The sequence below is a fragment of the Pocillopora verrucosa genome, chromosome 1, assembly GCF_036669915.1.
Source record: "Pocillopora verrucosa isolate sample1 chromosome 1, ASM3666991v2, whole genome shotgun sequence".
Taxonomy (NCBI): domain Eukaryota; kingdom Metazoa; phylum Cnidaria; class Anthozoa; order Scleractinia; family Pocilloporidae; genus Pocillopora; species Pocillopora verrucosa.
Genome location: NC_089312.1, coordinates 33038781 through 33065394, shown reverse-complemented (window position 1 = coordinate 33065394; position 26614 = coordinate 33038781). Strand labels below are relative to the sequence as shown.

The window sequence follows — 26614 nt, the reverse complement described above, 5'->3', positions numbered from 1 at the left end:
TCTCCTTCGCATTACAACGTAGCTGCCATGAGAAAGCTAGAAAGAAAAATAATCGTCCCAATCCTCTCTTGGCCACATCAGTTTCTTTTGGCTTGTCTGGATCAACTATATCACAGGAAATGGTATAGACAAAACTGTCTATGGCCAGGACTGCGCAACATGCCTCGCACGTCTCGCACCATGTTTCACATGCCACGCCGCCTCGCACACATTAATTACAAAAATACAAACTCATCATCGTCGCCCCAAAAAGCTTCCTCTTTCCCACTTCCTTCTTGTTCTCTTTGATTATCATTTGACTGGCTCCTTAATTTCTCCTCCCTATTTTATCAGCCCCTCATCCTGAGAGTGTAGGCTCGATTTCCGAAGCCTCCTGGAGTCGCTTTGATTCATTTCCGAACAGCGGTGGTTGTGGAGCCTTCTGAGAGATTTCTATTGGATCACTTCCTCCCTACTATTTAACAAGAGAAAATAATGGCCCCATTATTTCCTCTTTATTTTAACTTTAAGGGATTTTGCGACCAGAAAAATTCATGCTGTTATTCTCGTTAGAGCTGGGTGACTGTTCTAAAAGAACCAGTCAATTTTATGAGCATTTCGGCTGTTGATAAGTTTTTAGTCAGCCCTCCTAACTAGCGTTATAAGCCTCCCGGTTAGAAGCACTGGAAGTTTTTAAAACCCCTTGGGATTATAATAGGATGAACCACAGTCGATCCGCTTTTAATTTATTTCGTTGTGATAATACCAGCCTGTTATAACGATTTTTCAAACTTGATCTACTGACACCAGGACCCCAGTAATGGGCTCCTCCTGACGCCTACTGAATACTTCCTTCACTCACGCAGACTTGTGTCATAAACTATCCTTGAGTGTTTCATATACTGTATTTTATAAGATTACAATATATACTAATTAAAAATAAATTTTCAAACACTGCTTACACTGTAACCCTAGGATTTAAAATACGTGTTTGTTATTGGCGGAAAATTTATATACATCACCGCAGCAATTAGCTAATTAATTTACAGGAATGACAGATCATGCGAGACTTTTTGACCTGCTGACAATAAGGAAAATCTGTTCACTGTAAAAATAATCACAATTTATGGAATGTTTTTAATTTCCTCCTCACTTAAATATTTACTTTCTATGACATTTATGAAAACATTGCTAAAATTGTCGGTCATGTTTTCATAACAGATCGTACGTAAGGGTAAACTGGCAATTAGCGATTATATCAGACTCGCAGTTCGTACATATTTTGCGACTCGACTTAACAAGTATCTATATTCGACAGTCCAATATGATAACATAACATGACCATCGCCGTTATGCTATTTAATGATTCAGCAAAATTGAAGGCTTTAGGGAAGTGAAATTGACTTCAGACATTTGATCTCGTTATTTTGTTTAAGTGTAAGTTAATTATATTCGAGTGTTTGATGCAATATATGCCTCACGTGTATTCGGTAAATATTTATAAGGGACTTCGCAACGGCCTCAGCTATATGATCGATATTGCTCTTACATACTGAACATAGGAGCCACTTCAACGGATATCATTGACGGTCAGAACTTTTATAATGCATTAATAAATTGTGCTGGTGTTCATGATCCTGTCATAGTTGAGTAGATATATAACCGATGCACTATGATACCTTCTATGAGTTCAAATATGGCGATTTTTTTAGCCCTTCCCCGTGTTCACACGAATTACAAGAACATAGCTTGCCATGAAGGGCTTGATCGTCCTTATCAGTCCGCAAATATCGACAACCTCGGAGTTCTTCGTAAGAAATCGGCGGATTCTTTGGATCCGAAAGTGATCGGTCCTTTAATAGAAATTCCATTGGATCTTTTCCGACCAGATGACTGACAGATCTTGTTTTCTGTGGATTTATGTTCCAAGATTGCAAAACCTCGTTGATTGTTACTTTTGGTAGCACCATATCGTCCATCCCATCCTCCAAACAATGTCCTCCTGGTTTGTCGATTTTCTTACGCGCGGTTGATACATTCGGGGGTGAAAATTTCCCAGGACTTTTTGATCTGTCCTTAGCTCCACTTGAAACCTTTGTACCAAGATATTTAGGTTTTCTCGGACTATGATCCATGCCTGTTCTTATAGCCCTAGTAGAAGACTCTTCATTTACTTTTTCAAATGAAAAGCGCGGTGAAATTCGTCTTGCGTGCCCCTCACGGCTGGGTATTACTGATATGCGCAAAGGTGCTCGTGGAGAATGATCGACACGAGGTAACAAATAAGGCTCGAGTTTCACCTCTGATGGTTTAATAGTTTTTTTCTTACTCCCTTCTTTGCCGTTGACTGAAGGCGTTAGCAACGTCTCCCTCAATGCCAACTTGGATGAAGTTAAATGGTAAACTGCCCCATTTGATTTATCAGATTGCTGCTTAATACCGCTTGATCTTGTGTCGCGTGCGGTTTTCACACCTGAAAAGGACTGCGGTCCATTTTGGGTCGTTCCTCCTGAAGACACGGTCTTGTTTCCTTTTTTTATATTTGTTTTTTTCCCAAACATGATCCCAGAAACCTTTGAATCGTGTTCGGCTGCATGCGCCCTATTTTGTCGTTCTTGACTGTTTCTTGTTGTGGTGACGTGCTCCTTGTGATCATTGTAATCTGGATTCGCCTTATTTGACACGAACTGATCCGTGAAAAAATTACCCAGATCAATTTGCCGGGTTTTTGATTTCACGCGGGTCGCATCTGCTGTTTTGGCGAAGTTTGCGGATTTCAGGAAGCCTGCCTTTTCTACCATCGGAAAAAATATCATCCTTACGTTGGTTTCCAGCGGTGATGTTAAAGAAATGGATGGCGTTGTTATTCCACTCTCGCCGCTGATACTCATCTTTTTAACGAATGAGTTTTGAAGGAAAACAAACAAAGTCCGTGGTCGATAGCAATCTCTCAAAGTACAAGACGGTAAGATCACCCAAAAAGTCTACCACCGACCTATTCGATCTTACTGTTGCTCACAGTGAGAGCGCGACTTCTTTTGAAGCCTTTTCATAAGTTCATGCTATTTTTAATTTTTCAGCGGAAATGATCTCAATTGAGAAAAATTCGTGTCAGTATTTTTTCGACGGTTTCCGCTTCCTTTAAGCTTTTAAGGACTGAACGAATCGTTGCAAGCCCACATAGTACCAGTCAGCAACAAAAACAAAAATTTTAAAAGGTCATCAGGTGTCGCCCAAATATTGACACAGCATTTAAGAAATGCTATGTCGATGTTTGGTTTTAAAATGAAAAAAAAAAAAAAGTTAAAGATGTCGTAATATTTTTTTCTCAATTTATAAAGTTATAAACCAACCACTCGAGAGCAGAAAGCCGATGAAAATCAAACCAATACCAATGCAAATAGATCTGAAGTCCGATCCATGATCGTGGAAACATTACGTAACCTATTTATCTCTAGCTAGAATCTTAGTTTCTGATTCAAACCATTACCCTCCAAATTGATATGTTCTCTCTCTCTCTCATCTCCTCAAATAAGCTATTAATGTTAGTTTCTTCAGCTGCTTCTTGCAACTTCTTCGAGTCGAAATCGTTAGACTTTCTGAACTGTTCCACTCGTGTAAAACTACCGCTCTGTTCTCTCTTGTTTTCTAATGTGGACAAGATCGAATCACAACAAAATCGTCATCAGGGTCGGATCGGTTGTCTATTCCTGGGATTATGATCATGCTTACTGTACGTGACGAGACAGGTTCTGACCTGCAGAGGTCAACCGGCTGTTGGATCAGTTAGCATATAGCATTTGAAGATTAACATGCCTAACATGGGCGGGCTAAAACACTGCTTAATCATTAAAAAGGGCTCATTTATAACACAAATGCTCCGAGAATTGTATGTATTCTGCCGGCCCCAAGGTAAACAAAAGGAAACCACGATTTTAAGCGATGTTTATTTAGGAGTAACTCATTTCCACTTAACATACATATACTGCACAGGAATGTAAATAATAACTTTTGGAACATGATTAACGTGAAAGCCGACGAGATACATCGATTGTTATTCACATCCTTTACCCAAAATCCGACGACAATTCTGCCTTCCGTCAAAGTCCTTCACTTACAGATCTTATCCATTTTTTTTTCTGGCAGCGCGGGCGTCTTGTTGGGGCGAGTTTCCACCGAAAATATTTGATTTAGAGTGAACGGTGCGGGGGAGGGACGAGGAAAGGTGTGAAGATAGAAGGTGTTATTTCTCCAGCCCCACCTCCTCTCTGCACTCTTTCATTTTGACCGTCCGTCGCTCACCCCTCTGGTATAAATGTCTTCTCGCCCCAGCCTTCTGCTGCTGTAAAAATGAAGAACAACTTTCACCAAAGACTACTGAGCATTTCCTCGCAAAAATTACGCCTGCTCTTTGGACAATTTCCTTGCCCTCACGCCTTAAATTGGATTACTTTCCTCCCAACAGTTCTGGCACTCCTGTCTCAATCGTTTTCTTTAAAACTAGGCATGAGCGTGCGCAGTCAACCGTAGTAGAGCGGTAGGCAATACACTTCGCTGCTATATCTGTGTACCAGCCATTAACCCTTTACACCCTAAAATCAGTATTTATATTCTCCATACTGTTCTCTGTACATTTACTAAGGTGCTGACAAGGAGAATTTGTCTAACAATCCGAAGAGTTTCTTAAGTTGGTGATCAGTTCCTTAAATCTCTTGACCTGAATGAGGGATTCAGTGGTGATATTGTAAGGTGAAATTAGATGTTAATCACTCTCAGGGATTAAAGGGTTAAGGAAAACAGGACCTGAAAGACAACATAGTGCATAAGGCCGCTATCATCAATTTTTTGCTAAAATATTTTTATTGAAACTCACTGCCACAACAGCCAAACGTTGATAAAATACTTTTTACGAATAAGATTCAAACGTAATGCTCGTGATTTAACTCTACCAATAAAACTAATAATAAAAAGTGTTTGCAGTGTAACTACACATTTTTTGAAATGAATAAATCCGCAATTAATAAAATTTGAAAGGAAAGTTCAGGCAAGGTTGTAAATATGATTATGTGGAAGATTTTTTAACAGGATGGTACAAATTCAATTAGTTTATCGCTTTTCCTCCAAATCTCATTCAATTGGAAAGTTTTTTCTTCATCGACCTTCCTTCTCTAATGTATCTACAGTTTTTTACCGAGTCCATGTCGGTGGTAGAAGCGTTATGTGTACTGTGTGGGTTCACTAAACTTGAAACCACATTCCAGTGCTTGTGGTCCGTATGCCAGCTTTTCATGACTTCTTCCATCGAGACGTGAGGCAAACTTTCACTGAGTTTATCCAGCTCCTTCTCAGCTTGATCAATAATGAACTGAGACGAGGCCTGCAGGTCACTTCGGCTTTTTGCTCTCGCTGGAAGGCGCGCCTCAGTTTTGGCTGCCGCTAAATAAATTTTACGTTCCAATCTGGGAGACAAAGGACTCGACGCAGCGCCTGTCATGTCTGGGGTGGTGGGCGGTTTGGGAATGCTTGCTCTACGCACGCGAAGTGGAGATGAAAGACAAGCTCTTTTCGCGTCTACGCACTCTTCGTCAGACACCACCTTACGAAGATCAGTCTCTGACTTGCTCAATGATAATTTACCACCTACACTGAGAGATTTTCTGGCGTCCCTTGAATTAGTATCACTGAGTCGACGACGCTCCCGTGGGGAGGTCGGAATGCTGATTCGTTTCGCTTTTTCAAGGTCATCATCGTCTGAAGAGATGCTGCGCATATCAGTTTCAGATTTGCTCAGACTTTGGTTTGTACTTAAATCCAATTGGGATAATCTTTTATGCGGCAGTGGTTTGGAAATACCAACTCTGCGCTCGCGTGGAGGGGAAAGATTCAAACGTTGCGTTACATCCGCTGTTGACATGTATGGAAACTGACGGTTCTCTTCACTGTCATTCACAGATTTACGTCGCAAATTTAAGGATGAAGAGTCTCGAGAGGTGCTCACTTGTACACTGTGATTTTCGTCACCTGGAGCAGCCTTCCTATTATTCACCAAAGGTAATCTTCTCCCCGATAGTCCAAGAGACTTGTTCAACTCTTGCGTTTGCAAAACCTCTCTAGGAAAAGCACCAACATTACCAAACAAGTGCTCTTTAAAACCCCGGAGGCCTTCGTCAGATGTTCGAGGAAGTCCGTCAGACGTTAACTGTTGTTCCGAAAATTTTCTTCTGACTGATTTTTCATCGTTAGGTGAACTCTTTTCAATAGTGCTACTACTTCTCTGGTTTTTAGTTTGACCGCCGTATGTTGACGAACGTCCTCTAAACTGGTTTGCCTGCCCTTCATCAGTAGAATCGATCTTGAATGACAAATCAATTCTCTCAGACTTCTTTTTAACATTCACTGTGACCTGTTTTCTGTCACCCAATTTTTGTGAGCGAGAACCGTTCGATAAAACGCCTGAACTCAGTTTTCGATTCTTCAGTTCAGTATTGTTAAGTTCATCAGAGTTTCTATTGTATCCTGAAAAAGCACCGGTTGAAAATCTTCGTCTATGAGAAGAAGGACTTGTCGGCGCGTTCTCGGCATGGCAAGATGTCTTCGAATTCAGGGAAGATTTTATCGTGCTTTTCTCTTCGGAACCTGGCAACTTATCTCGGACACCAGTTGAATAATCTTGACGTGAGCTTTCTGTCTTTGTTACGGAGTCGTTGTTTTCCTTCTTTGTTGAGGTAATTATTCTGCCTGAATTTTGCGAGGAAATTACAAACCCTTTCGAGCACCTTCTCGGTAACTGCACGTTCTTGATTTTCACACAGTTACCTCCTTTATTATTGCCATCTACAGGAGAATTCTCTGTCCCATAAGAAGTGACTATAGACTTGCTATCCTCGTTGATGTCTCTTGCCTCTGAAGAGCTATCTTTTTCGTTTTTTTCCTGTGTGGTTAAATTTCCTTCTTCTGGTGTTGTGCCTGTTTCGTCCATTTGCACTGTTACAGACGTATTTTCCAACGTTTTTAACATTTGTTCATTGTAGGGTTCATCATCAAAGCAAGTGACCTTAATTGCCGGCATGGACTTCCACATGTTGGTCGCATTTTTCGCCATTCCACTGCAAGCCTTCCTGTCTTCAGCATCACTCATTTGTTTCAAGACGCGGCAAAACTGAGGTGAGTTACTCGGGATACAAGACGCTGGCATCTCTTCTACTCCTTCTTCACTCTGATCTGCGTATGAATCTGTACCTTGCATAAGGAAAGCCTTCCTTTGTATGTAAGTGTAATTGTTCGTTATTTTACTGATGTCGCCCACGTTTGACGTTACAACTGACGCCGTAGTTTATGTATTCGAAAACACTACATGCTTTAGTTCATTAGGTCGTCCTGTTAACAGGTTAAACAAAGGCAATTGTATAGCATCCAATATAGCCGTAAGCTTTTTCAAACCAACAAATGCAAAGGTAATTAACCGAACGACGAAATAGGTCAAAGAATTTCACAGGTGCACGAAAAACGAGGAACAAATGCTTTCCTTGTTAAGTCTATCGCGACGTGATATTTGCCACGGATCCAAAGGTTTTCTGGTCGATTGCACTTTGCAAGCGATCGGTTCTACTCAAATGGCGATTTGTGAATGGACATAAAGCAAGTCAGAGTCATTATGCAAATATCCTGAATTAAAATCCATGACCGAAAAACCACTATTGAAATGTTTTCCTTATTTACAAATTTACGTCAATCGTGACTGTCGAGGGCCATTGAAAACTGGAAATGTTTTCTGGTAACTTAAGATAAGACCATGAACAATTAAAGAAAGAATCAAACCAATTTTACCTAACCCCGCGGAATCGTGGAAACGTGGCGTATTTACCATAACAAAACAATAAGGATAAAAATAGACGATCTTGTGAATTAGCTCATTGTACTAACTCTTTTATTTGCTTGTCACAGCAAGACACAACGGTAACAACAAGCATTTTTTAGAGGGGATGAAAATATTGGTGTTGTTGGTAGAGTTTCTGGTAAACAAAACATTCTCCAATTGTAATAAATAGGAAATAACAGTTAAAAGATCTCTACTTTTGTTCTCTATCGGCACATATTGCACGAAAGTGTCCTGCAGAGCGGAGAAATCGGTCGATCTGCCGGCTTGAAGGAAATGTCGAGTCAAGTGGAAAGCTTATAAAAGCTCTATTTAATGTATCTCTGAGGTTGAAGGCAACTACAACAATTCTACTCTTGGTATCACGTAGGCGAATTGGGATGAGGCTCTTCTCAGTCAAAAATGCTTTTAAAAAATATTTTGACGTCAAAACATGCATACTGGACGTCATTTCAGGTGACAACAAGAGACACTACTAAATGAAAAAGTAGAATTTTTAATGTTCTGATGCAATTTTAGCATCATACAGAATCTCCTAAAATAGAAGGTAACCTCGCCAAAGAGAGTTGCGTGGGACGACAAATAGTCCTGGTTTACAAAGTTCAAGATTTTTCCCATACTATTTACACTCTTGGAAGCTCTTGAGTCATGAATAAAAATTTACATGGCCTAACATCAAACATGCTGATGTGATTTTTGAATATTTATTGGAACTATCCGCGCACGTGGTTAATGCGTTGTAGCCGCATGCCAAAGCATCACCGCCCCTCTTCTCCTTCCATCATAATTAATCTCCACACACGCATTCGCTTGAGACAGGAGCCCAGTACTTGGGCTCCTGCTTGAGATTAATGTGACCTCTGCCTGTTGATTATTTTCTGTTTTTGCTAGACTTAAATGAAATTGACCGGAATAACTGAAATACTGACCGCGACTATCAATAAATTGTGATACAGCTGTGTTACATATAGATACAATGACAGACAGATTAATTTTTTTCCCCTTCCCTTAATCAGCACGGACCAATCCAAGTTTTCCGAACAGTTTTCCCGAACATTTTCCTGAGATAACTTGGTTCCAGTCTATCCCTACCGGAGGACTTAGATCCAATAGACCGCGTTGGTAATTCAAAATGGCCGCTGTGAAAACAAACTTGGCAACGACAACAAAGGTAATCATGCATGTCTCATTTAAGTGGGTTTCCAATCATCTTTCCTCAGAATGGAGGTGGTTTCTCTCCAACATGTTGTGCATCTAGCGGACACCCCGTCGTTCATATTTTGCGCCTCTAATCTATAGCAAAACCTCCGCTTGCCAGCAACCAAATAACAACTCCGGTCTGGGGAGTTCGGAAAGAGTAAATTATTACTTCTTTTGAATTCCAATCTCCCGCCAAGCCCGCCAAAAGTGAATCGAGCCGCCTCGTAGATTAAGCAATACATGTAGGTCCTCTCTGTTTCTCTCGGATACCAGGATACAACATGCTGTAGCCTCAGACAACAAATTACGATTCAAGATAATCTGCTTTGCGGTTTTGAAATCAATTAATGAGCGAGCTTCTGACTTATCAATTCAGAAATGGTATCTCTCCCACGTATCTAGCTCTTTTTAGTTTCCCCTGGACTGAAAACGATTAGTTATTGATCAATGATTTCTTTCAAAGATTCCCATCTTAAAAATAGCCACGGAATCAAAGCGCCTTTGCTGTCTTATAAGCAAAAATGTAGAAATCGAAACAGGATGCAGTTAATCGATTTAAACTGATGTGTACAGAATGTATAAGTGATTTAAATGAAAGATACTACGGCTCTGCTCGGGAAAATGGTAAGAAAGATGTTCCCTTTTCAGTCAAATGTTCGAGCGTTCCATGTGATTCATTTGAGCTTAAATAAAAACGTCAGATTTGTGAGCCAGTGATTCTAAGAATGTTCCTGCGTTCCACTCGATATCTGACAGATGTCCCATGATGTCAAAAGAGCTTAAATTTCTCAAATAACCAATATCGGAATTCTCTACCTTTTCCCTCGTCTTGTCAAATCTGTGTTAAAGAGAATAACGAAGTTCGACGCTTTGAGGAAACGCGAAATGTTTGCCATCTGTAAACTAGTTTTGTGCCGCTACACGCAGAGTTCAGGCTCCTTGGAGAAGAAACCATTAATTGACACTACGCAAACAAAACCCCGCAAACGGTCTGAATGAGACTCATGTAGGTATGCTTTGAGCAAAAATGAAATTTAATAGGGCCGGTATCAGCAAACAAGGATACTGTCAGTTGAAAACAAAACTCTCTTTTTTTTTTTTAGAGAGGAGTACTTCTTCTAACTATCACAGAGTGTTGAATGATACGTTAAATAGAAAATGTAGTTTGCGAATCTTTTACATCATACCCGTGCTTTTGTCTAGAAATCAATCTTATTATTAAGACACATTTCTATCTTTTCAGTACAGTTCAGATTAAAATGATTTAAATGGAAATTGCAACAAAAATATCATACTTTTAAACATGCCAACAATGCCCGCTCTCAAAGGATTAAATAAGAAATTAAGTTTCTTATTTAGGAAGCATAAGTTGGTTGCTTTTAAGCACGAGCCTCTAATAAGCAAAACAGAATTATGGGTTCGACCTCAGACGTAATTTTATCTGTCGCATTATTTCACAAACGCCATCCTAGCCTGTTCCAGATCCCTCGTTGCGCCTCTATCGCGCCATTTACTATTTGACACCGTTTATTAATTCGCTGCATTTTACTAGCAGAACGCCTGGAACAGGCTAGAACTATTCAGCGACACAAGATTGTAGCAGTACGTGGTATGTTTGTCAATCCAATCTTCAATTCTTTAAATGCCCTGTAGCTACCACGATAACACAATAGCTCACTGTAGAACGAATCGGAAGACCATCTGTTTGAAACCGTATCAGAGCACTCTTAATTGTTTTCTCTAGCTTAATGAAACCTTTCTAAAAACTTTTAACTCTCTAACTTTCAACAAAAGGTAAGTTGCCTCTAGTAAAATATTGCAGGTGTATTTGACCAAAATGGCAATCGCCCCCTCAATTTATGACGTCATATTTCTGCGTGGTACCACTCCACTGAAATGAGGAACACCTTATCAATAAACCTCGTTAAGAGAAAAAAAAGAAAAACATCTGGCGGAAAATAAATTTTCGGAACATTAGCGTGTGTTTTTTTTTTATGTAGATGTCACTACTTTATATAACGAGGCATCTTTTTGTCTTATTTTTAACTCTCATCGGCGACTGATACCTGATTGCTTTTTCATCGTCAATATTTTCATGATCAATGGAACATAAGGTAGCTTTTTTTCGTTTGTGTCTGTTACTATTGTCTTTTTTCTTTCGCTGAAAGAGGAGGAACGTTATGAGAGTATATTACCGTAGACACAAATTCAAGGGAAGAAAATGGATTGAAAGACTTGAAGGGTATGAAGGAAATTAAGATACTTAACGTAGTTCTCATGGTATCTATGTAGTTGTGATGAACCGAGAAACATCGAAGAAAAATCAAAATACTTAGCAGAGGGAAACTGAGTAGTTTGAGTGAAACTGAAAATTAAAAGTGATCAGAAAAAAGATTTATATGATCAGTAACTGACTGAGATCTTTGGCCAGGGCCAAGAGTTTATCTATAATATTGATTGACTGTCTCAAATAGAGAGATTCTAGGACTTAGTTTCAAACGCAGAGTTCCCAAGCAAAGAAAATCATTCACACAGTAATCATATTTTTTGTAAGTATTTTAACTTTAAAGTCAGTGAAAGACAGTTCCTCGGAGTGGTGAAAGTCTGAATTTTTCGTTATATTTACAGACATTTGTGAGACCTGTTTTTTAAAAGAAAAAAAAAGGCATTGAATTTTCTCGGCTGAAACAGCGACTGGCTGAATCAACATTCGTTTCGTTACCAGTGGAACGTTATTTTACTCACTTTGGTTCTTGTGACATTTTCTACTGCCAGATTCATCATCTTTTTCAATTTGATTAATGTTTTCATTTATTTTGTTACTTTGGAGATAAAAAGGCTCCAGTGATTCGAGGATAGTTCAGGAGACAAATTTGTCGTGAGGCAACAGAAATTTACTGACTTCGAGTCTAATGTAAAATCTTTAAACTCTCTGACAGTGAAAGTATGAATATTTTATAACATCATTGTTTTTCTTCTCTAGTGTTTTTATCCTGTTAAGCCATTTTTATATACTTGATTTCACAACATGATCATAACGGGAAACAAAATATCCACAAAAATTAATCAATCGTGGGAATGGGAAAGACGCATGAGATAATTTCAATTGTATTGTTTTACTCATATTATGAGGGACAGTTTAGTTCCTGTGGAAACATGCAGATACTAGGAGTGTATCAAGTGATTGGCTGTACTTGGAGCGTTCACAAGATTGAAATTACTTAATTCTTTAGACCAAACATTTTCCCGTAACGCAATTCATTGATTTGCTATTTACCGTTAACTACTAACCACTTCGTTTCGTGAACGATTTATAGAACAAAAACTCAGAAAATTGGATTTGAGATTGGAGGACCGAGAAACTTACAAAGCATTTGAACACGTTTGATTATTACCAAATCTCGATTTTGCTTGGGATTATGGGATTGTCGACGCTATTAGTCCAGGAAGAAACTCCTAAACAGCAAAAAGTCTCGATTTTTTAAGAAACGGAGAGCGAAATAATCAAGCTTGAAAGTTTGCTCGCTCAGTAACATCTCATTTGCGATTTAGTCCACTTACATTTAATTTCATTCCTTTGTAAAAGCGTTTGTTCGCGTCGATAGTCAAACAAAAGTTTAAAAGTGACTGAAAACAATGGAAGGACTTCGAATAAAATAGAGGTGTCGAAACGCCAAATGTTTTGATTTGGAAGAACTCAAAACACTTTTCACCTTAAGCAAATTAAAACTGCCAAAAAATATTATTTCTGGATGCATATTCAGTGGGAGCACTAAGAAAAATTGCTGTGATTCGCTGCTTTGCAAGATTACGTGCAAGAAATAGCGTTCAAAATCGAAAGCTTTTGGCGTCCGCGCAAAGTCAATGTAAATATCAAATGAAAACTGAGCAATTCTCAGGAGATTTTTCATTGTACTTTACGGTTTCCAGAGAAACAAAAGTATACGTGATGACCCGAGCCTAATCGTTAATCAACTTATGTCTACTTGTGCAATTTTACTTACAGCTTGAAATTGTACAGATATCATCCTTCAGTTAGGGCGACCGACGAGGGGTTATGACATGGAATGGCTCTTCCAGCTGCGCACGTTGTTACGTACCTAACGTGACTGAAGTGTTATTGGAGTGAAAGAACAATTTCAAGAACTTTAGTTTGGCTTTCGCGGCAGAGTTTACCTGGATAACAAATGAAGAAAATGCGAAAGTATTCTGGAGCAACTGGCTTGAAAACTTTGCCAATTGTTCCCTCGACGTTTGTGGCGAGGAGTTCGCCGCATTTTATGGCCGCACTCAGCGGAAAGACACAAGATCATGCACCGAGAAAAATTTCTACTTACAAAAAGAGTCCCGCATCGCCATATGTCTCGAAGAAGAAAAGCTCGGCGATGTTTATTCCATCGCATCTTCCAATGATTCATGTAACAGCAATGGAGGAGGTAGCAGAGGACAGAGACGGTAAATCAACGTCCCCTCAAAGAAAAGTATCTTCAAACGGGTCACCTTGCGCTCGTGGGGTGAAAACCACCGACACGAACGAGAAGCATTCAGTGGTTTCAAAATCCTCAACTGGGAGACAGCGAAAGATATCGAACACCAAGCCAAAAGCGAGCGTTCTGGGAGAAACTCCCCTTGGAAGAGATCTAATTTTTCACCGAAAGATTTCCAATACAGCAGCTCCAACTGTAATGAGAGTGGACGAAGCAGAAGAAAAACAAAGACTGCTAACAAAGTATGCCTTAAATAACGTTACTCTTTATAATGACAACAGAAAGCGGCGAATTAAAAACACCTATTTCAGCAGATATAATGTGAATGGAAACTTGGAGGCTAATGTCCCAGCAAGAGGTAGGACACAGAGCCTTAATTGTGTTTCAAAAAGTGATCAAGGAAGGGTAAACACAGCAGATAAGTTCTTTACACCGAGAGTGATCCAAGATGAATCTACCAGTAGCATTTTCGGAAGAGTTCGAGCTCAGAGCTTGAATATTGTTCCATGTGGGAGCGAACCTGTGAGAACAAGACCGTCTCATAACAGAAATGAAGGATTGCGAGAAATCGTGGAGTCAAGAGGACAGCGGAGCCCTATCGAAGACGCAGCAGTTACAGCTGATAGTGGTCTCCAAGTTGAGCTAGTTACCGACGCAAATCAAAGGCCTGCATCCCAATATCCGCAGAGAAAAGATAGTAATGAGTACAACAGACTCTCGGTAAAGCGTGAATATCTACATACTGCGGCAGCACCTTTGCGGAAAGATTCGCAAGATCGAAATTCTTTCTTAACATTCCCTGATTTAAGGGCAAAAACTTGGATAGAGGGCTGATACAAAACAAGTCACGTTTTCGAAACAGGGATCTATATGTTGTTCAAGATCGGCAAAGTTTACGCCATGTTTTGTTTCGTAAATGATGTTGCGTAATCAGAAACAAATATTGATGCCGATGAAAAATAGCTTTAAATAGGTTTGACGAGAACAGAGTGAGGTATTCTTTTGTCGCAGTAGCTTGTTATGTCTCAGCGGGAGTCCAAGAAAATGTTGTTGCGTTACAAAATGTAAAAATTCAAAAAGTTAAACAAAGGTAAAAAGAAAAAAACTACTTGTGGCTGTAAGCACTTATTAAATTTATAGCACCTGTATCTTCCATTGGTTTATCAGTTGAACAAGGTGAACTAAGCAAATATTGGGGAACAACAGGAAGCAAAGTACAAAACGTTTTAAAATAGGTTTATTGATTAAGTGGCTCTGGGGCGGGGAGTTATTCCAGCGAACACAATACTTTGCAATGAGATTAAAGTTTACCATGTTGGGTACAAATCTATTGTAAAACTACTGACCTTAAATCCATAAAAAATAAACTATTTGAAAGAGTGGTTGATTTGTATCCTCTATTCATTTTTTACGCAAAAGGGTACTTTTTTGTGGAGAAGATAAGAAAACTCTTTCTAAATTCCCTAACCTACTAACTTAATTGTGTTTTCATGCAACAGTTCAATTAATTAAGCGATGAGGCGCCACTTTCATGCTTTGTTTATAACCAAAATTGTTCTTATTGGATTAAACATTATACTCAGTCTTAACACAAAGTACTGTAAAGCTGCATGATTAACCTTGTCCTTGCCTCAGTTAGCAGTTTATGATAAAATGCGGCGACTACACGTAGGTAATCGGTGTACACGACCGGACAAAAGGCTGACACAGTGAACGCCTTATTTGCTTAGGTCACACTGACATACCGAAACTGAAACTCGAACCGCTGTGTACCTCTCCATGCTAGAGATATATTTTCGTTTCCCTCATAACGTCATATAAACGAAAAGTTATGTATAAGCCGCGGTCCTTTCAGACAATTAAGGGAATCGCTTCACTGGAGACTTGGGGTCGGCTTGGAAAGACATCAGAACTGGTACTTATTCCCCTATCCTCTTACACGTTCCCAGGGCCATTCGTATGCACGTGACATCTCCGACCGCGTGACCAATAGGAAAAAAGTCTCTGGAGAACATGTAATATCAGAGATATAGGATCCTGACATGGCCATATATTCTTCAAGATAGATGTGTTTCAGTGGTCTCAAAGGTCGGAAAAATCTGAGACTTTAGAAGAATTCGAATTGCGTGGTCCCGTTCCAACTGACCCTGACCTAGGCGTGAAACATTGTTGAATTGACAGCAGATTTAGTTTTATCAACTGATTTGAAAATGTAAATTGGTCAATGTTTCGATCGAGAGACGAAGGCTAACTTTGGAAACGTTAGCTTTACAAACTCCTAGGTGGCCAATTTACATTGTCAACGCAGGCCGGATAAAACTAAATTACTTCTATTTTAGATCATTTAGTGTTATGAACATGATTGATAATGCAAATTAGCTAACGCAAAAGGTGAACTGTCTTTACGGTAGCCAATTTACATAATCGACTACATTGATAAAACCAAATGATCTTGTTATACTCAGCTCCTCCACCGACGCAGCACCACAGTTTCTACAGGAAACTTACTTTCTTTGTTCACAGGCTAAGAGTAGGTTCATCTATGTGATCGGCATTCTGTAAGATGGTAAATTAAAAACATCACAAGCACGCATATCCATTCTTGTCCCTAGAGCGCTCGATGCGTGGTGCTTGTTAAAAGAAGGCAAAATAAGAAACAAACGATGAAGGCGATGTGGTGACTAATGTTTACCAAGCATAACCTTCGAGTACGATGGATCTATTTTAACACCGAACACTGTGACTAATACCTCATGTTTAGACAAATGTGGGGATGTGCTGCGGGTAAAATCTAAGGCAAGGTTAGTGTGCACAACATTTCCTAAAGCCCTTTTATCTCTGATATAGCAAGTACAAGTTGCATCATGCGCAATATTTACATGTCATTCTTTTTACATACAGTCTTAAAGGACACAACCATTGTGAATCATTATCCAACAGTGAACTGTAATTCAGAATTTCCTTGAAACTCTCATGCAATGTTTCAAGAGCAGACTTAGAGTTGGTTCAAAGATGCAGTAACATTCAATTATGTAAATCGTCATAGCAAGTTATAAGGGTAACAATGTAACAGTGTTGTAGCTCTCAGTCCCTGGTGTCGCGGTGTCGTGCTTAGTATGTTTTGAAGTATATTACTCTCACCCTTCATATTCTTGGCGAGTATTCGATCAAATCAAAAATATAAATCACACGCGTATTAATGGCATCCGTTTAGCAATGCTTAAAAATTGAAAAAGATGCGTTAGCTCACGAAAGCAATAGGAAACTTTTACAAGATTCATCTTTTTCCTCGAACTCATCTGTACTAAGTTTTAACGTATGGAAAATTTGAAATCTAATCATGACACCTCAAACTCAGCCTCACAACTCAGTCTCGCACTGGCGTCTTAATAATCGGCACCTTCATAATCAGAGTATAGAACATTAAACGTCTGAAACCTCAGCGGTTCAGTTGCGATGAGTGGCTCTAGAGTCTCCTGGTAACCACTGTGTGTGCCCCACTATTAAGCTTTTCGGTATCAGTTCATCAGGTAGTTTTTCTTCCTCGTCAGGCAGAGATGGTGTTCGAAGATATTTGCAAAATTTAACTTTGTGAAAACTTTCTTCCAACGTTGTCACATCACAGCTATTCTTAGCCGGTTGTTCAGAGACAACAGGTGTTGAAGTTAATGCAGTTCCAGGAATAGAGATCTTTCTACTACTAGGATCGTCCGGGGCCTCATCGGGACTTGCACCAGATTTCTTGACGAGTTTTTCCTCCTTTTCTGCGGTCTCCTCTGCCGATCTTTTTTGTTCTAACCAGCGCTGCTCTCTTAATAAGGCCATGGCTTCTTCCAAATCCGGTACCTGTTTTTCGCGCACTTTATCCAGAAGAGAGAGTATTCCATCCAACTCCCTCGATGGAGGAGTTTTTAAAATGCTGTTTTTTGCAGATGAAGGTCGAGCAAGCTTTCTACGAATTGCACATGGCGAGCTCGGCGCCGATCTGGTTTGTCCGTCATTTGCCTGCATGGTTGGAACAATCAAACCAGAAGATGGTGTGCCAGTCAAGATTGTCGCTGAATATCTTCGTTGGGGGCCAATTACTGGAAGTGTAAGTCCGCCTTGCTTTGTGTTACCCACTGGATCTGGTGACTTCCTGCCGATTACGTCTCCCAATAGAGAAGGTAATTTAGCACTCATCGACAAAGATCGCTCTCTAGAAGTTGCGCTCGATACTCTTTGAGAATCGGTTATCAATTCACCAGTTGATACATCAACAACTGTTACCATGCACGCTGGAGCTGAAATCTTTCTTTCATCGCCGGATCCCCAATGCAACATTCGTTGTTTTTCGTTTTGCAGCTCTCTCTGCCGTTTTTCGTACTTCTGTTTATAAAACTCCAAATTTTGCAGACTTTTTTTACTGTCAGTGCTGATGGCGTTTACACTCGCCTTCATTTTGTTCTCAGCAAGGGAGTTTCGCGCAAGCGCTTCTTTCATGGTGATGGAGAGCTTGTTTTCCTTGAGTTTGTTCATTTTCGCGCAGCTTGCTTCAACTTCTCTGTGGCTTGTGTAGAATGATCAGTGAATATAAGGACCTTCCAAGTCTTGAAATTGATCAACACATATCACGGAGCTTTAGTAATATTCTGGTGTGTATTCTAAGATAACAATGACATTTAATTTAGCATAGAGAACTTAAATAAAGGGCTTTACGTCCAAAAGCTTAAGAATAGTGTATTAATACAGCATTGGGGAACTTATTGTGTTTTGATTTCCCAAAGGAACATAGCATTGTCCTCGTTTAGGCACCGGAGCCAAACATGATTTTCGTTTCATCTTAACTAATAAAAGCAATGATTGAGTTCTAAGACTATTATTGATCGCTGTCTTGCGTCTTACGTCTTACGTCAAGTCAGCAGACTATATTTCCTTAGTTAAAGGAAAACTATCAAAGACCTGACCTGCGCTGTTTTCCATATAAATTCCTGGTTTCTATGACAATTAGCCAGCTTCTTAAAACAAAGAAGAACGAGGTGTTGTTACAAAAATAACGCTCATTAACTGAATACGACACATAGAACTGTAGCGCGAAACAATGCATCCCAGAGAGGGTTTGGTAATTTTCTAGACGTTGAGCCAAAGTGCAAAAAAAGCGGTTGCCAGTCCAGTCCATTATCGTTACTGCATGCCATTATTATCCTTAGGGCTTTGGTATACACCTTTCTTTGGCTGCGATTAAGTGTAAAGCCTTGTCAGTGCGAATACGAGTAATTTTCTTGCGTATTTAGAAGAAACTAAGACGGACTGAGCGTGAGGCGGCGCGAAGTGCTAGTCACGCCAAGCGCTTGCCTTAGTTCGCCCGCAAAAGGAAAACATTACACCTGTCAGTGCAGACTAAAGATCTGCTAATGGTCTGACAACCAAATCCAACTCTGGAACCAGATCCCCAGCTTACCTCTCCCCGACTCGTCTCAAATCTAACCGCGGGCGTAGAGACTGGCGACCTGCAGCGCTATTTGACGAGGGCCTGCTCGTCGGCTGAGCGAAATTCACAGGAATTCACCTTGGGCGGACTATGAATTGTACTTACCTTGTATCATTCTCAATAGTACGTAACCAAAATACCTTGTGGTTGTTGGCTTCGACCACTCTGCGCTCTGCTTCTTGCCAAGTACCGTAGGAGATAATAGCGATATTAACTATACGTAGACGACTACAAGAAGTCTGTGCATAAGCTCACAGCGTGACCTAGTCTCCCCCGGATGATCTCCAGGGAAGTCCAAGGGCCTTTCATGATAAACGGCGCAGAGCGAGTTGCGGGCCAAGATTTCGGTTTTCGTCTCATATCAAAATCGATTAACATTCCTCCTGGTGGGTCGAGAGGGTGTAGGGAACTGGTTTCTCTTAAAGCTGTTAGGGAGAAGGGAGGGGGGTACGTTTATTGAAGAATTCGTGAGACTTGCAGGAAAGGATCAAAGTATAAACAGACGATCACACAACAACCCTTTTAAAACCCACCCCTCAAAACCTTTATTCAATTCACTGCTTATTGTAATAGTTCATGTATATTTAACTGTATTCATAGATGCCGAACGAGTCATTTTTACTTACATATTACATGTAAAAATAAAGTCACATTCCGCCTGAATTAGCCAGAAATATTCACTTTTTTTCCACTGAGGACGTTACGTTAGTTGAATTCCAGCCATGGCCAAAACCATACCTCCTTAACACTGTTTTATGAGGGGAGAAAGTTTGTATTTTCAAAATGACAAAGTCATGGAAACTCTTCCAGCTATGTGAAAGAATCAGTCAAGCATCGCCACACCAAAGGAGCAGTTTGAAACGCTTTGGCCTCACTTGAGGTCACACCAGTCTGCTTGAGAAATCATCTATTGAATCAATCCGAACAGCGAGTTCCCATTTCAAGATGTAACCAGTAGGTCAATACCACAATTTTCAAATTCTTAGATTTCAAGCTAGAATAAATTTGCATATACCTCTCAATAAATTAAGATTCATTATAGTTTCAGGGTTTGCAAGTCTTCAGAGATGCTTGAGGTATATCGTGATGCACTACTGGATAAGGTCAATAACTAAGGGTCCAAAACTTAGTTTGAAGTATCACTGCTTTTCATATCGTTGTCTGAAGTCGGTCATGAAGTCCACTAGTGTTTTTATATCGTCAAGTTTTACAGCATTGTACATAGATACCCTTATGCCTCCAACAGACCTGAAATGTCACACAATAGAGGCCTAAATTACCATCTATCTATTTCAGTAGGAATGACAAGTTCCCCCCTCTCACCCCTAGAAGTTTTCATCACCAGTAACTGCTCCCTACCCAGTCCCCATCAAATTATTGGTCCACCAACATACTAAGACTAGTGAGGGGAATTCAGCAACACGAATAGTGTAACAGCAAAAATTTAATATTTTTTACCTCACTAAGGAACCAAAATGGTAAATGTCTACAGTAGGGTGTGGGTAATTTAGACTGCATTATTTGCAGATTTGTGGAGATAAATTGGCACCCATGGTTTTCTATAACAACATCTTATAAGAAATTCACCGACTTTCTTAAAATACAAGGTACTCTGCATCACTTAGTTAGGTTTGCCCAACAATTTGCTACCAGCCTTTTCCACATATACTCTTATGTGACCTAGTTCTCCTAAGAATACAACACATTCACTTCACATGGCAAAAAGCCATGATCCCCAGGGCACAGGTAGTTTCTCTCATTCAGATTCTAGTGTGGTACTCTTCTGCCAACATTGAAGAAAAAAAAAAACAAACACATGCACACACACACACACAAAGAAGTACTGACATTCATGTGTTTCCTGAAGATAACTGACCTATGTCCCTTGAGCTGGATCATGCCTTTGGCAGCTGCTTCTTCAATAAACTTCTTTTCCAGTTCCTGGTCTCCTCCTAGACCAGCAATTCTGAAAGGAGCATTCATTCTGGAGCGGCTCTTCTTCTCCACTGTACCACTATAATATCACATCAAAAGAATGAGATCTCCTGTTGTGTACTTTGATGTGGCTTATAAATGTTATTTTGTTATTTGGGCTACTTGGGAAACAGAACCAATGCTTAGTCTCTCCTCTACACAACTCAGGGGCAGCCTTTCAGTCTTCTAAAGGGAGCAAGGACCTTTTTTGATGCTGAAGCCTTTGCTTTGATACCCAAAATTTACTTTCTCAAAGGGTCAAAGTACATGGCTGCACTTAACTTGAAAATTTGTTCACTTTTAATTTTCCCTGGCAGTTCTGGCTGATTCTCATCAAAGGTGTTTGTTCACAAAATTCTCTGCTCAGTCATGCTGCTATAAAACATCAATCTCCACCCCAACAATCAAACTATGAATCTGCATTTTAAAACACAAATGAAAAACAGGTGATCTTACCAGTAGAAACCATTTGATGCGTCAATGAGCTCATACACATGATCTGATTTCAATTGATTTATTCTGTTAATTTCTGTGAAAAAATTTTGAAGAAAATGAATACATTATATATATATATATGTGTGTGTGCGTGTTTGATTGTCATGGTACAACATGTAGTATGCAGTTCAACATCGGCCAAAAGAAAAAAAATTCAGAAAAGCAAAAACAAAATCATAAACTGATTATCACCAGAAGCATAGAAAAAAAAACCAGATACATTATGTCAAATTTCTGTGTAATTGATGACATAAGTGCAAATTTACCTGACCTAGTCACTTGATATAGTAACACCATTTGTAACAACACGAACTGAATTCCTGTTTTTTCTTCATCTTGGAATAACTATTAATCTGAATATCATTATCTACAGCCTAAGGCAGCTGATGAATAATATTGGTAAATTAAATTTTTGTGTACCTTGAATTCCACCAATCCTCTTAAGCCACTTGAAAACCAGACCCATGATATAAATACTGTATGTTGGAGGTGTGTTGTACAATGAATTCATACCGGCCTGGATCTGCCAAGAAAGAAAATCAACATTACTACTTTCAAATTCTAGTAAAGTGGCAAAATTATAAGTAAAACCCAGACAGTTGGTGGTTTAGGGGTGCCAAAAACACCTACTGGTAGGTAGATATTAAGTTGCCATTAGGAATACTAAATCAATGAAAATATCAATTAGGAGGCTTTGTTTTGGATGCCCAAGTCACAGATTAGCTCTCTAATAAGAGCCTATTAAGTAACTTAATTAATTACCTTGTAATCAAAAACAACTGGGCATTCTCGCCGGGGAGAACCAATCAGGTCTTCTCTCACTGAAATTTAAAATAAAAAAATAAAAATCAATTTTTAACATACACCATCGTTTAATGAAATCACCATTGTCTTTCACAATAAGCTTACCAATAACAACAGTAACTCCTGCACAACCAATATTCTTTTGAGCTCCACCATAGATGAGTCCAAACTAGGGCAAAAAAAAAAAAACCCTTTTATTTAACCCTTTACACTCTAACATCAGTATGAAAATTCTCTGCACTTTTCCCTATACATTTCCTAAAGTAATGACAGGAGAATTTATGCAACAATCAAGAGTTTCTTTGGTCAGTGGTCATTTACTTCATTCTAGTGAGCTTTAAATGTGATTCAGGGATGAAACTGTAAGGAGAAATTAGAATAATTCAAGATATAAAACTAACAATTATGATTTTATCGCTTCTTATTACTTTTGACTTTCTTTCTATATGTTCCTAGTGTCCATAAAAAAGTTCTTTGTGTAGCTTACCTTACTGATGTCAACAGGTCTGGACAAGATGTTTGAAGACATGTCACATACAAGTGGTACCCCATTCGTCTCTGGGACAAAGTCAAATTCCACTCCTGCATCAAAACAATTTTACATTTTGGTGAGAAGAGTTCCCAATGAAGATATCTCAAATATCACTACATGTACTGCAACAAATGTCTTTTTTTTATGATTTGATTCAGTGCTATTCATTTTCAATTGCTGGTTTTTGTTTGTTTGTTTGTTTGTTTGTTTTTTTTTTGGGGGGGGGGGGGGGAGGAGGGCGAAGAGACAAAAAAGGGATGAGGACTTACCATGAATTGTTTCATTGGCACAGTAATAGACATATGAAGCATTTGGATTTAAATTCCATTCTTCCTGAGCGGGAATTCCTTCAATGAAACAAAATCATTACATCAGGCATTATACCATTTTTTTTGTTGAAAAAGTGACCCAGAAAGCTAATTTGAAACACAGAGAGACATTTCCAGGTAGAGGTGTCATGTTTACACCTCTCTTTACATCCATAGCAGAATCCTGAATTTTCTTTTCTTTAAAAACTGATTAAACAATACTTGTTTGTCTGAGGGGATTCAAATGACTCAGATAATACTCACTGTCATATTTGTCCAACTTCTTGAAAACTGGGTTTACTTTGAGATATTTTTCTGCCTACAAGAAAAAAACCAGAGTGACTTTAATACAAAACTTCACGGCCACTTCTCAGAAAAAAAATCACATTTTAAGGCCTACAGTGCACAAATGAATGGCTAGATACAAAGCCATACATAAATTCACAGTAATTTACAAGATTGATTATCCTACTTTGAACAAGACTGTTAATGTTCAGATATGTATATACTTTTTTATCTAGACAACAAACTTACTTCTTTTGCGGCTTTAGCTGACCAAGCCCCAGTAATAATATAATCAGCAGATGCTCCCTCTGCAAAGAAACCAAACATTTCTTTCTGACTAAAATAATACCTCTAATGATTGAAAAAAATTATTTTTTGTCTACAGAATGACTAAGACATTTAATCAAGATAGTGCCTAATCTTGTGTGTAATGTGATAAAACAACATGGTGGCCACAATAATTTCACAAATCACATGTACTACATGTATTTCTCATTTTTTCCCTACTTTAAATCTCTTATTTGACAGTCCTGCAATGATAAGCTACATGATAGCTATTTTACATCATCAAAACTGTCTTTACACTGTACCTTTGGTTAAATTAAGAGGAACTGCAGAAAACTGCCCAGTGCCACCTCCTTGAAGAAAAAGGACCTTGTAGTTGTCTGGTATGTTACTGCAAGTAAATGAGTTTCAACCTTAAAACAATACTGAATATAACTGTAATAAGAACACTCTTGATATTGTTTTTGCATTCTAGAATAATATTAAAACTAACAAGAGATTACCAGGCAACTAAACTTACAGCAGTTCCCTGAGATCACTTTCAGCTTCGTTGACAATTTTAGCAAAGTGAGCAGATCTGTGGCTCATTTCTGTGAGGTGAGATATACAATGTTCAAAGCATTATAAAATGTCTTTGGTTCAAAATTTTGAAAACAACTTATGATGGAAAGATGTGCATAATGACAGCTTTAACAAACACATACCTTAATATTCAAACCTTTAAGAAGTGTGAAAAGAAAAAAAAGAAAAATTAAAGCAAAAGTCAGGAAAACAAGTAAACATACCCATCACACTAATTCCAAGGTTGTCATAATTGAGCAATTCCTTCTGAGCTTGACTCAAAACCTAGCAAAAAAAATTTATAGCCAAAAAATTAACTATACATAACCTAGAAAGACCAGAGTGCATACCATGTAAAATTCACATTAAAGACACTCATCACATCAATACACAGTTTGGTTGAATCTGCACATAAGACAAGAGGTCAATAATCTGCCATAGTTCATCTTTGTTTCCAAAGGAGAGCTATCTTCCCCCCCAATGTGAGAATTTCAAACTTCTCCTGATAGTCTGCACCCAGTTTACTCCTAAGCAGAGGGGCATTACCAGAACGAGTTAAGTTTCCTGTTTAAAGAAACATGACATATACACCCCATCTTAATAAACTGAAAATCGTTTTTAATCCATCTAGAATTCAAACCACCCATGCTAGCAATCTAAGGGTGAATCTACAAAGAGTAGCTTGAAAGATTAGGGAAAATAGCTGAGGACTGGTATGTTGCTTGTTATGCAATATGCTCATGTGTAACTTTATTTGTAATATTTTAGAGGTATAGAAGAGCAAGAATATTGTTTTGAATCCATCAATGCTACTTCTAGAATAAACATTATTCTGCTTTTCTGAGTTACTATCAACGATATTTAAGTATTCAAAAAGAACAAGCCCAGCTCATTTTCTTCTTTCTTTTGTGGAACTACATGTATGATCTACAAGTGACAGAAGAAAGCTTTAAAATGTCATAGATAAATGCGATGGAAAACGAGTTGAAGTTCAGGATAATTTCAAGTAATTTCTGTTGGCCATAAATGCAAGTCTAGGTTCAGTATAAATACAAAAGAACCCTTGTGACTTACATTATAGACATGTTGATATCGAATTCAAAGGTTACGAAACACTCTTTGAATGACAGCAAAATGAATATTAAATTGCTGAAGTATTGCATCAGCCAAATTTTCTTCCATATTCCAAAAATGAGTAATTTTTCTTGTAAAAACACTCGACGCTTCCTTGTCATTTCGAGGACATACTTTCTAAAGCAAATGTAATTGATGAAAATTGCACGCTTAGGCCATCCAGTGAATTTATATTTCTTCAATGATTTGCGTGGTCGATTTTTGGGAAGATGGCGCAAACCTAGAACCAATCTGTGCAGAGAAAAGCTCTCACAACCCGTCAATTCCGCCTGCAAGTCGTACATAATAATTGAAGGCAGGCACCGTCTTGAACTAGAAGTGTCTCATAACGTCAACCCAAGGAATCTCCCTTCGATGTTCTGCTCTTCTCCCATATTAGGGAAACGCATTCACCTTGCTCCCCATATTAGGGAAACGCGCCAATTTCGTTCAGTTCGCGGATTTTGAAGTTTGCTCTAACGTCTGCGTTAGCTAAGTACTTTCACTTATGTTTACCATTCATTTCGTTATATTTTGGGCCGATTCATCGTGACTTTCGCCTAGATACAACAAGATTACTAAGGAGATAAAGATCAAGTCGTGGTCAGCGCTAAATTCTTGTTAACAAGACGAAGAAACAGTGATAGTTTTAACTGATCACGATCGCCGTTAAATGTCTGAGCACATCAAAGCTCTCACTTTTACGATGAATTGTATAGAGGGCATTTAAGAACCTTGATTTTACAAGAAATCCATACACAAGGCAAGAAAGGATAGTTATGCAACGCAGTGCGAAGGGACAAAACTAACTTCGCCCGGGTCACAAGTGAATTAAAATAAGAAATTAGAGTGAAGTTGAAGATCGTTACACTTACTTCTTCGGGTAGTTTAGCAGGACCGGCAGAAAAGTTCAGAACTCGCTTATCTGTGGAAGCCATTGAAAGATTTTTACTCGATCGGAGCGTTTTAATTAAGAGGGCCTGGGGGTTCTGGTTCTTCAAGTGTATCTTCAGAAAGAGCGATTTTGAAATTTAAAATTATATGTTGTATGTGAAATTACAATCCAGCCTCGTTTTCACAGCTGTCACATCTGATCGCCATTGAGGTCGCTGATTGGTCAATATTCACATGCACGTGCAAAAAGCATGGAGGTCCACAGAGCAAAGGGAAAATACGCCTCACAGTATTCTCGCGAGAGTCATGCGTTAACAAACGCACGCAAGAATAATGAAATTGTTGAGAATG

The 26614-nt window shown here is 38.9% G+C and overlaps 4 protein-coding genes across 8 annotated transcripts; 1 reads left to right on the top strand and 3 right to left on the bottom strand.

The window, feature by feature from the left end:
• Positions 1–865: 865 nt before the first annotated feature.
• Positions 866–3646, bottom strand: LOC131772501 (uncharacterized). The gene has a single exon (XM_059088413.2). The coding sequence runs from the start codon at positions 2868–2870 to the stop codon at positions 1662–1664; it is 1209 nt and encodes a 402-aa protein (XP_058944396.2). The 5' UTR covers positions 2871–3646; the 3' UTR covers positions 866–1661.
• A 5324-nt stretch (positions 3647–8970) lies between these two features.
• On the top strand, positions 8971–14918 carry LOC131772530 (uncharacterized). 4 transcript variants are annotated; one of them, XM_066162037.1, is made up of 3 exons: positions 8992–9026; positions 10611–10664; positions 13062–14918. In XM_066162037.1, the coding sequence occupies exon 3, from the start codon at positions 13243–13245 to the stop codon at positions 14374–14376; it is 1134 nt and encodes a 377-aa protein (XP_066018134.1). In that variant the 5' UTR covers positions 8992–9026; positions 10611–10664; positions 13062–13242; the 3' UTR covers positions 14377–14918. The 4 variants fall into 4 exon arrangements, with proteins under 4 accessions (XP_066018132.1, XP_066018134.1, XP_066018133.1 ...); XM_066162036.1 differs by having other exon boundaries at positions 8993–9026; positions 10608–10664; XM_066162035.1 differs by lacking the exon at positions 10611–10664 and having other exon boundaries at positions 8971–9026.
• Positions 14919–16377: 1459 nt separating this feature from the next.
• On the bottom strand, positions 16378–19406 carry LOC131772540 (uncharacterized). Of its 2 annotated transcripts, XM_066172211.1 has the most exons (3): positions 19153–19406; positions 18489–18539; positions 16378–18185 (listed from the first exon to the last, which is right to left on the bottom strand). In XM_066172211.1, exon 3 carries the CDS (start codon positions 18058–18060, stop codon positions 16990–16992), a length of 1071 nt encoding a protein of 356 aa, XP_066028308.1. In that variant the 5' UTR covers positions 18061–18185; positions 18489–18539; positions 19153–19406; the 3' UTR covers positions 16378–16989. The 2 variants fall into 2 exon arrangements, with proteins under 2 accessions (XP_066028308.1, XP_058944449.2); XM_059088466.2 differs by lacking the exon at positions 19153–19406 and having other exon boundaries at positions 18489–18942.
• Positions 19407–19530: 124 nt separating this feature from the next.
• LOC131772481 (phosphoserine aminotransferase-like) lies at positions 19531–26394 on the bottom strand. The gene is made up of 14 exons (XM_059088383.2): positions 26245–26394; positions 24481–24541; positions 24216–24285; positions 24001–24086; positions 23660–23718; positions 23390–23444; positions 23087–23164; positions 22773–22867; positions 22391–22454; positions 22244–22302; positions 21902–22004; positions 21443–21515; positions 20889–21026; positions 19531–20260 (listed from the first exon to the last, which is right to left on the bottom strand). The coding sequence occupies exons 1-14, from the start codon at positions 26305–26307 to the stop codon at positions 20152–20154; spliced, it is 1113 nt and encodes a 370-aa protein (XP_058944366.2). The 5' UTR covers positions 26308–26394; the 3' UTR covers positions 19531–20151.
• Between the last annotated feature and the right edge of the window lie 220 nt (positions 26395–26614).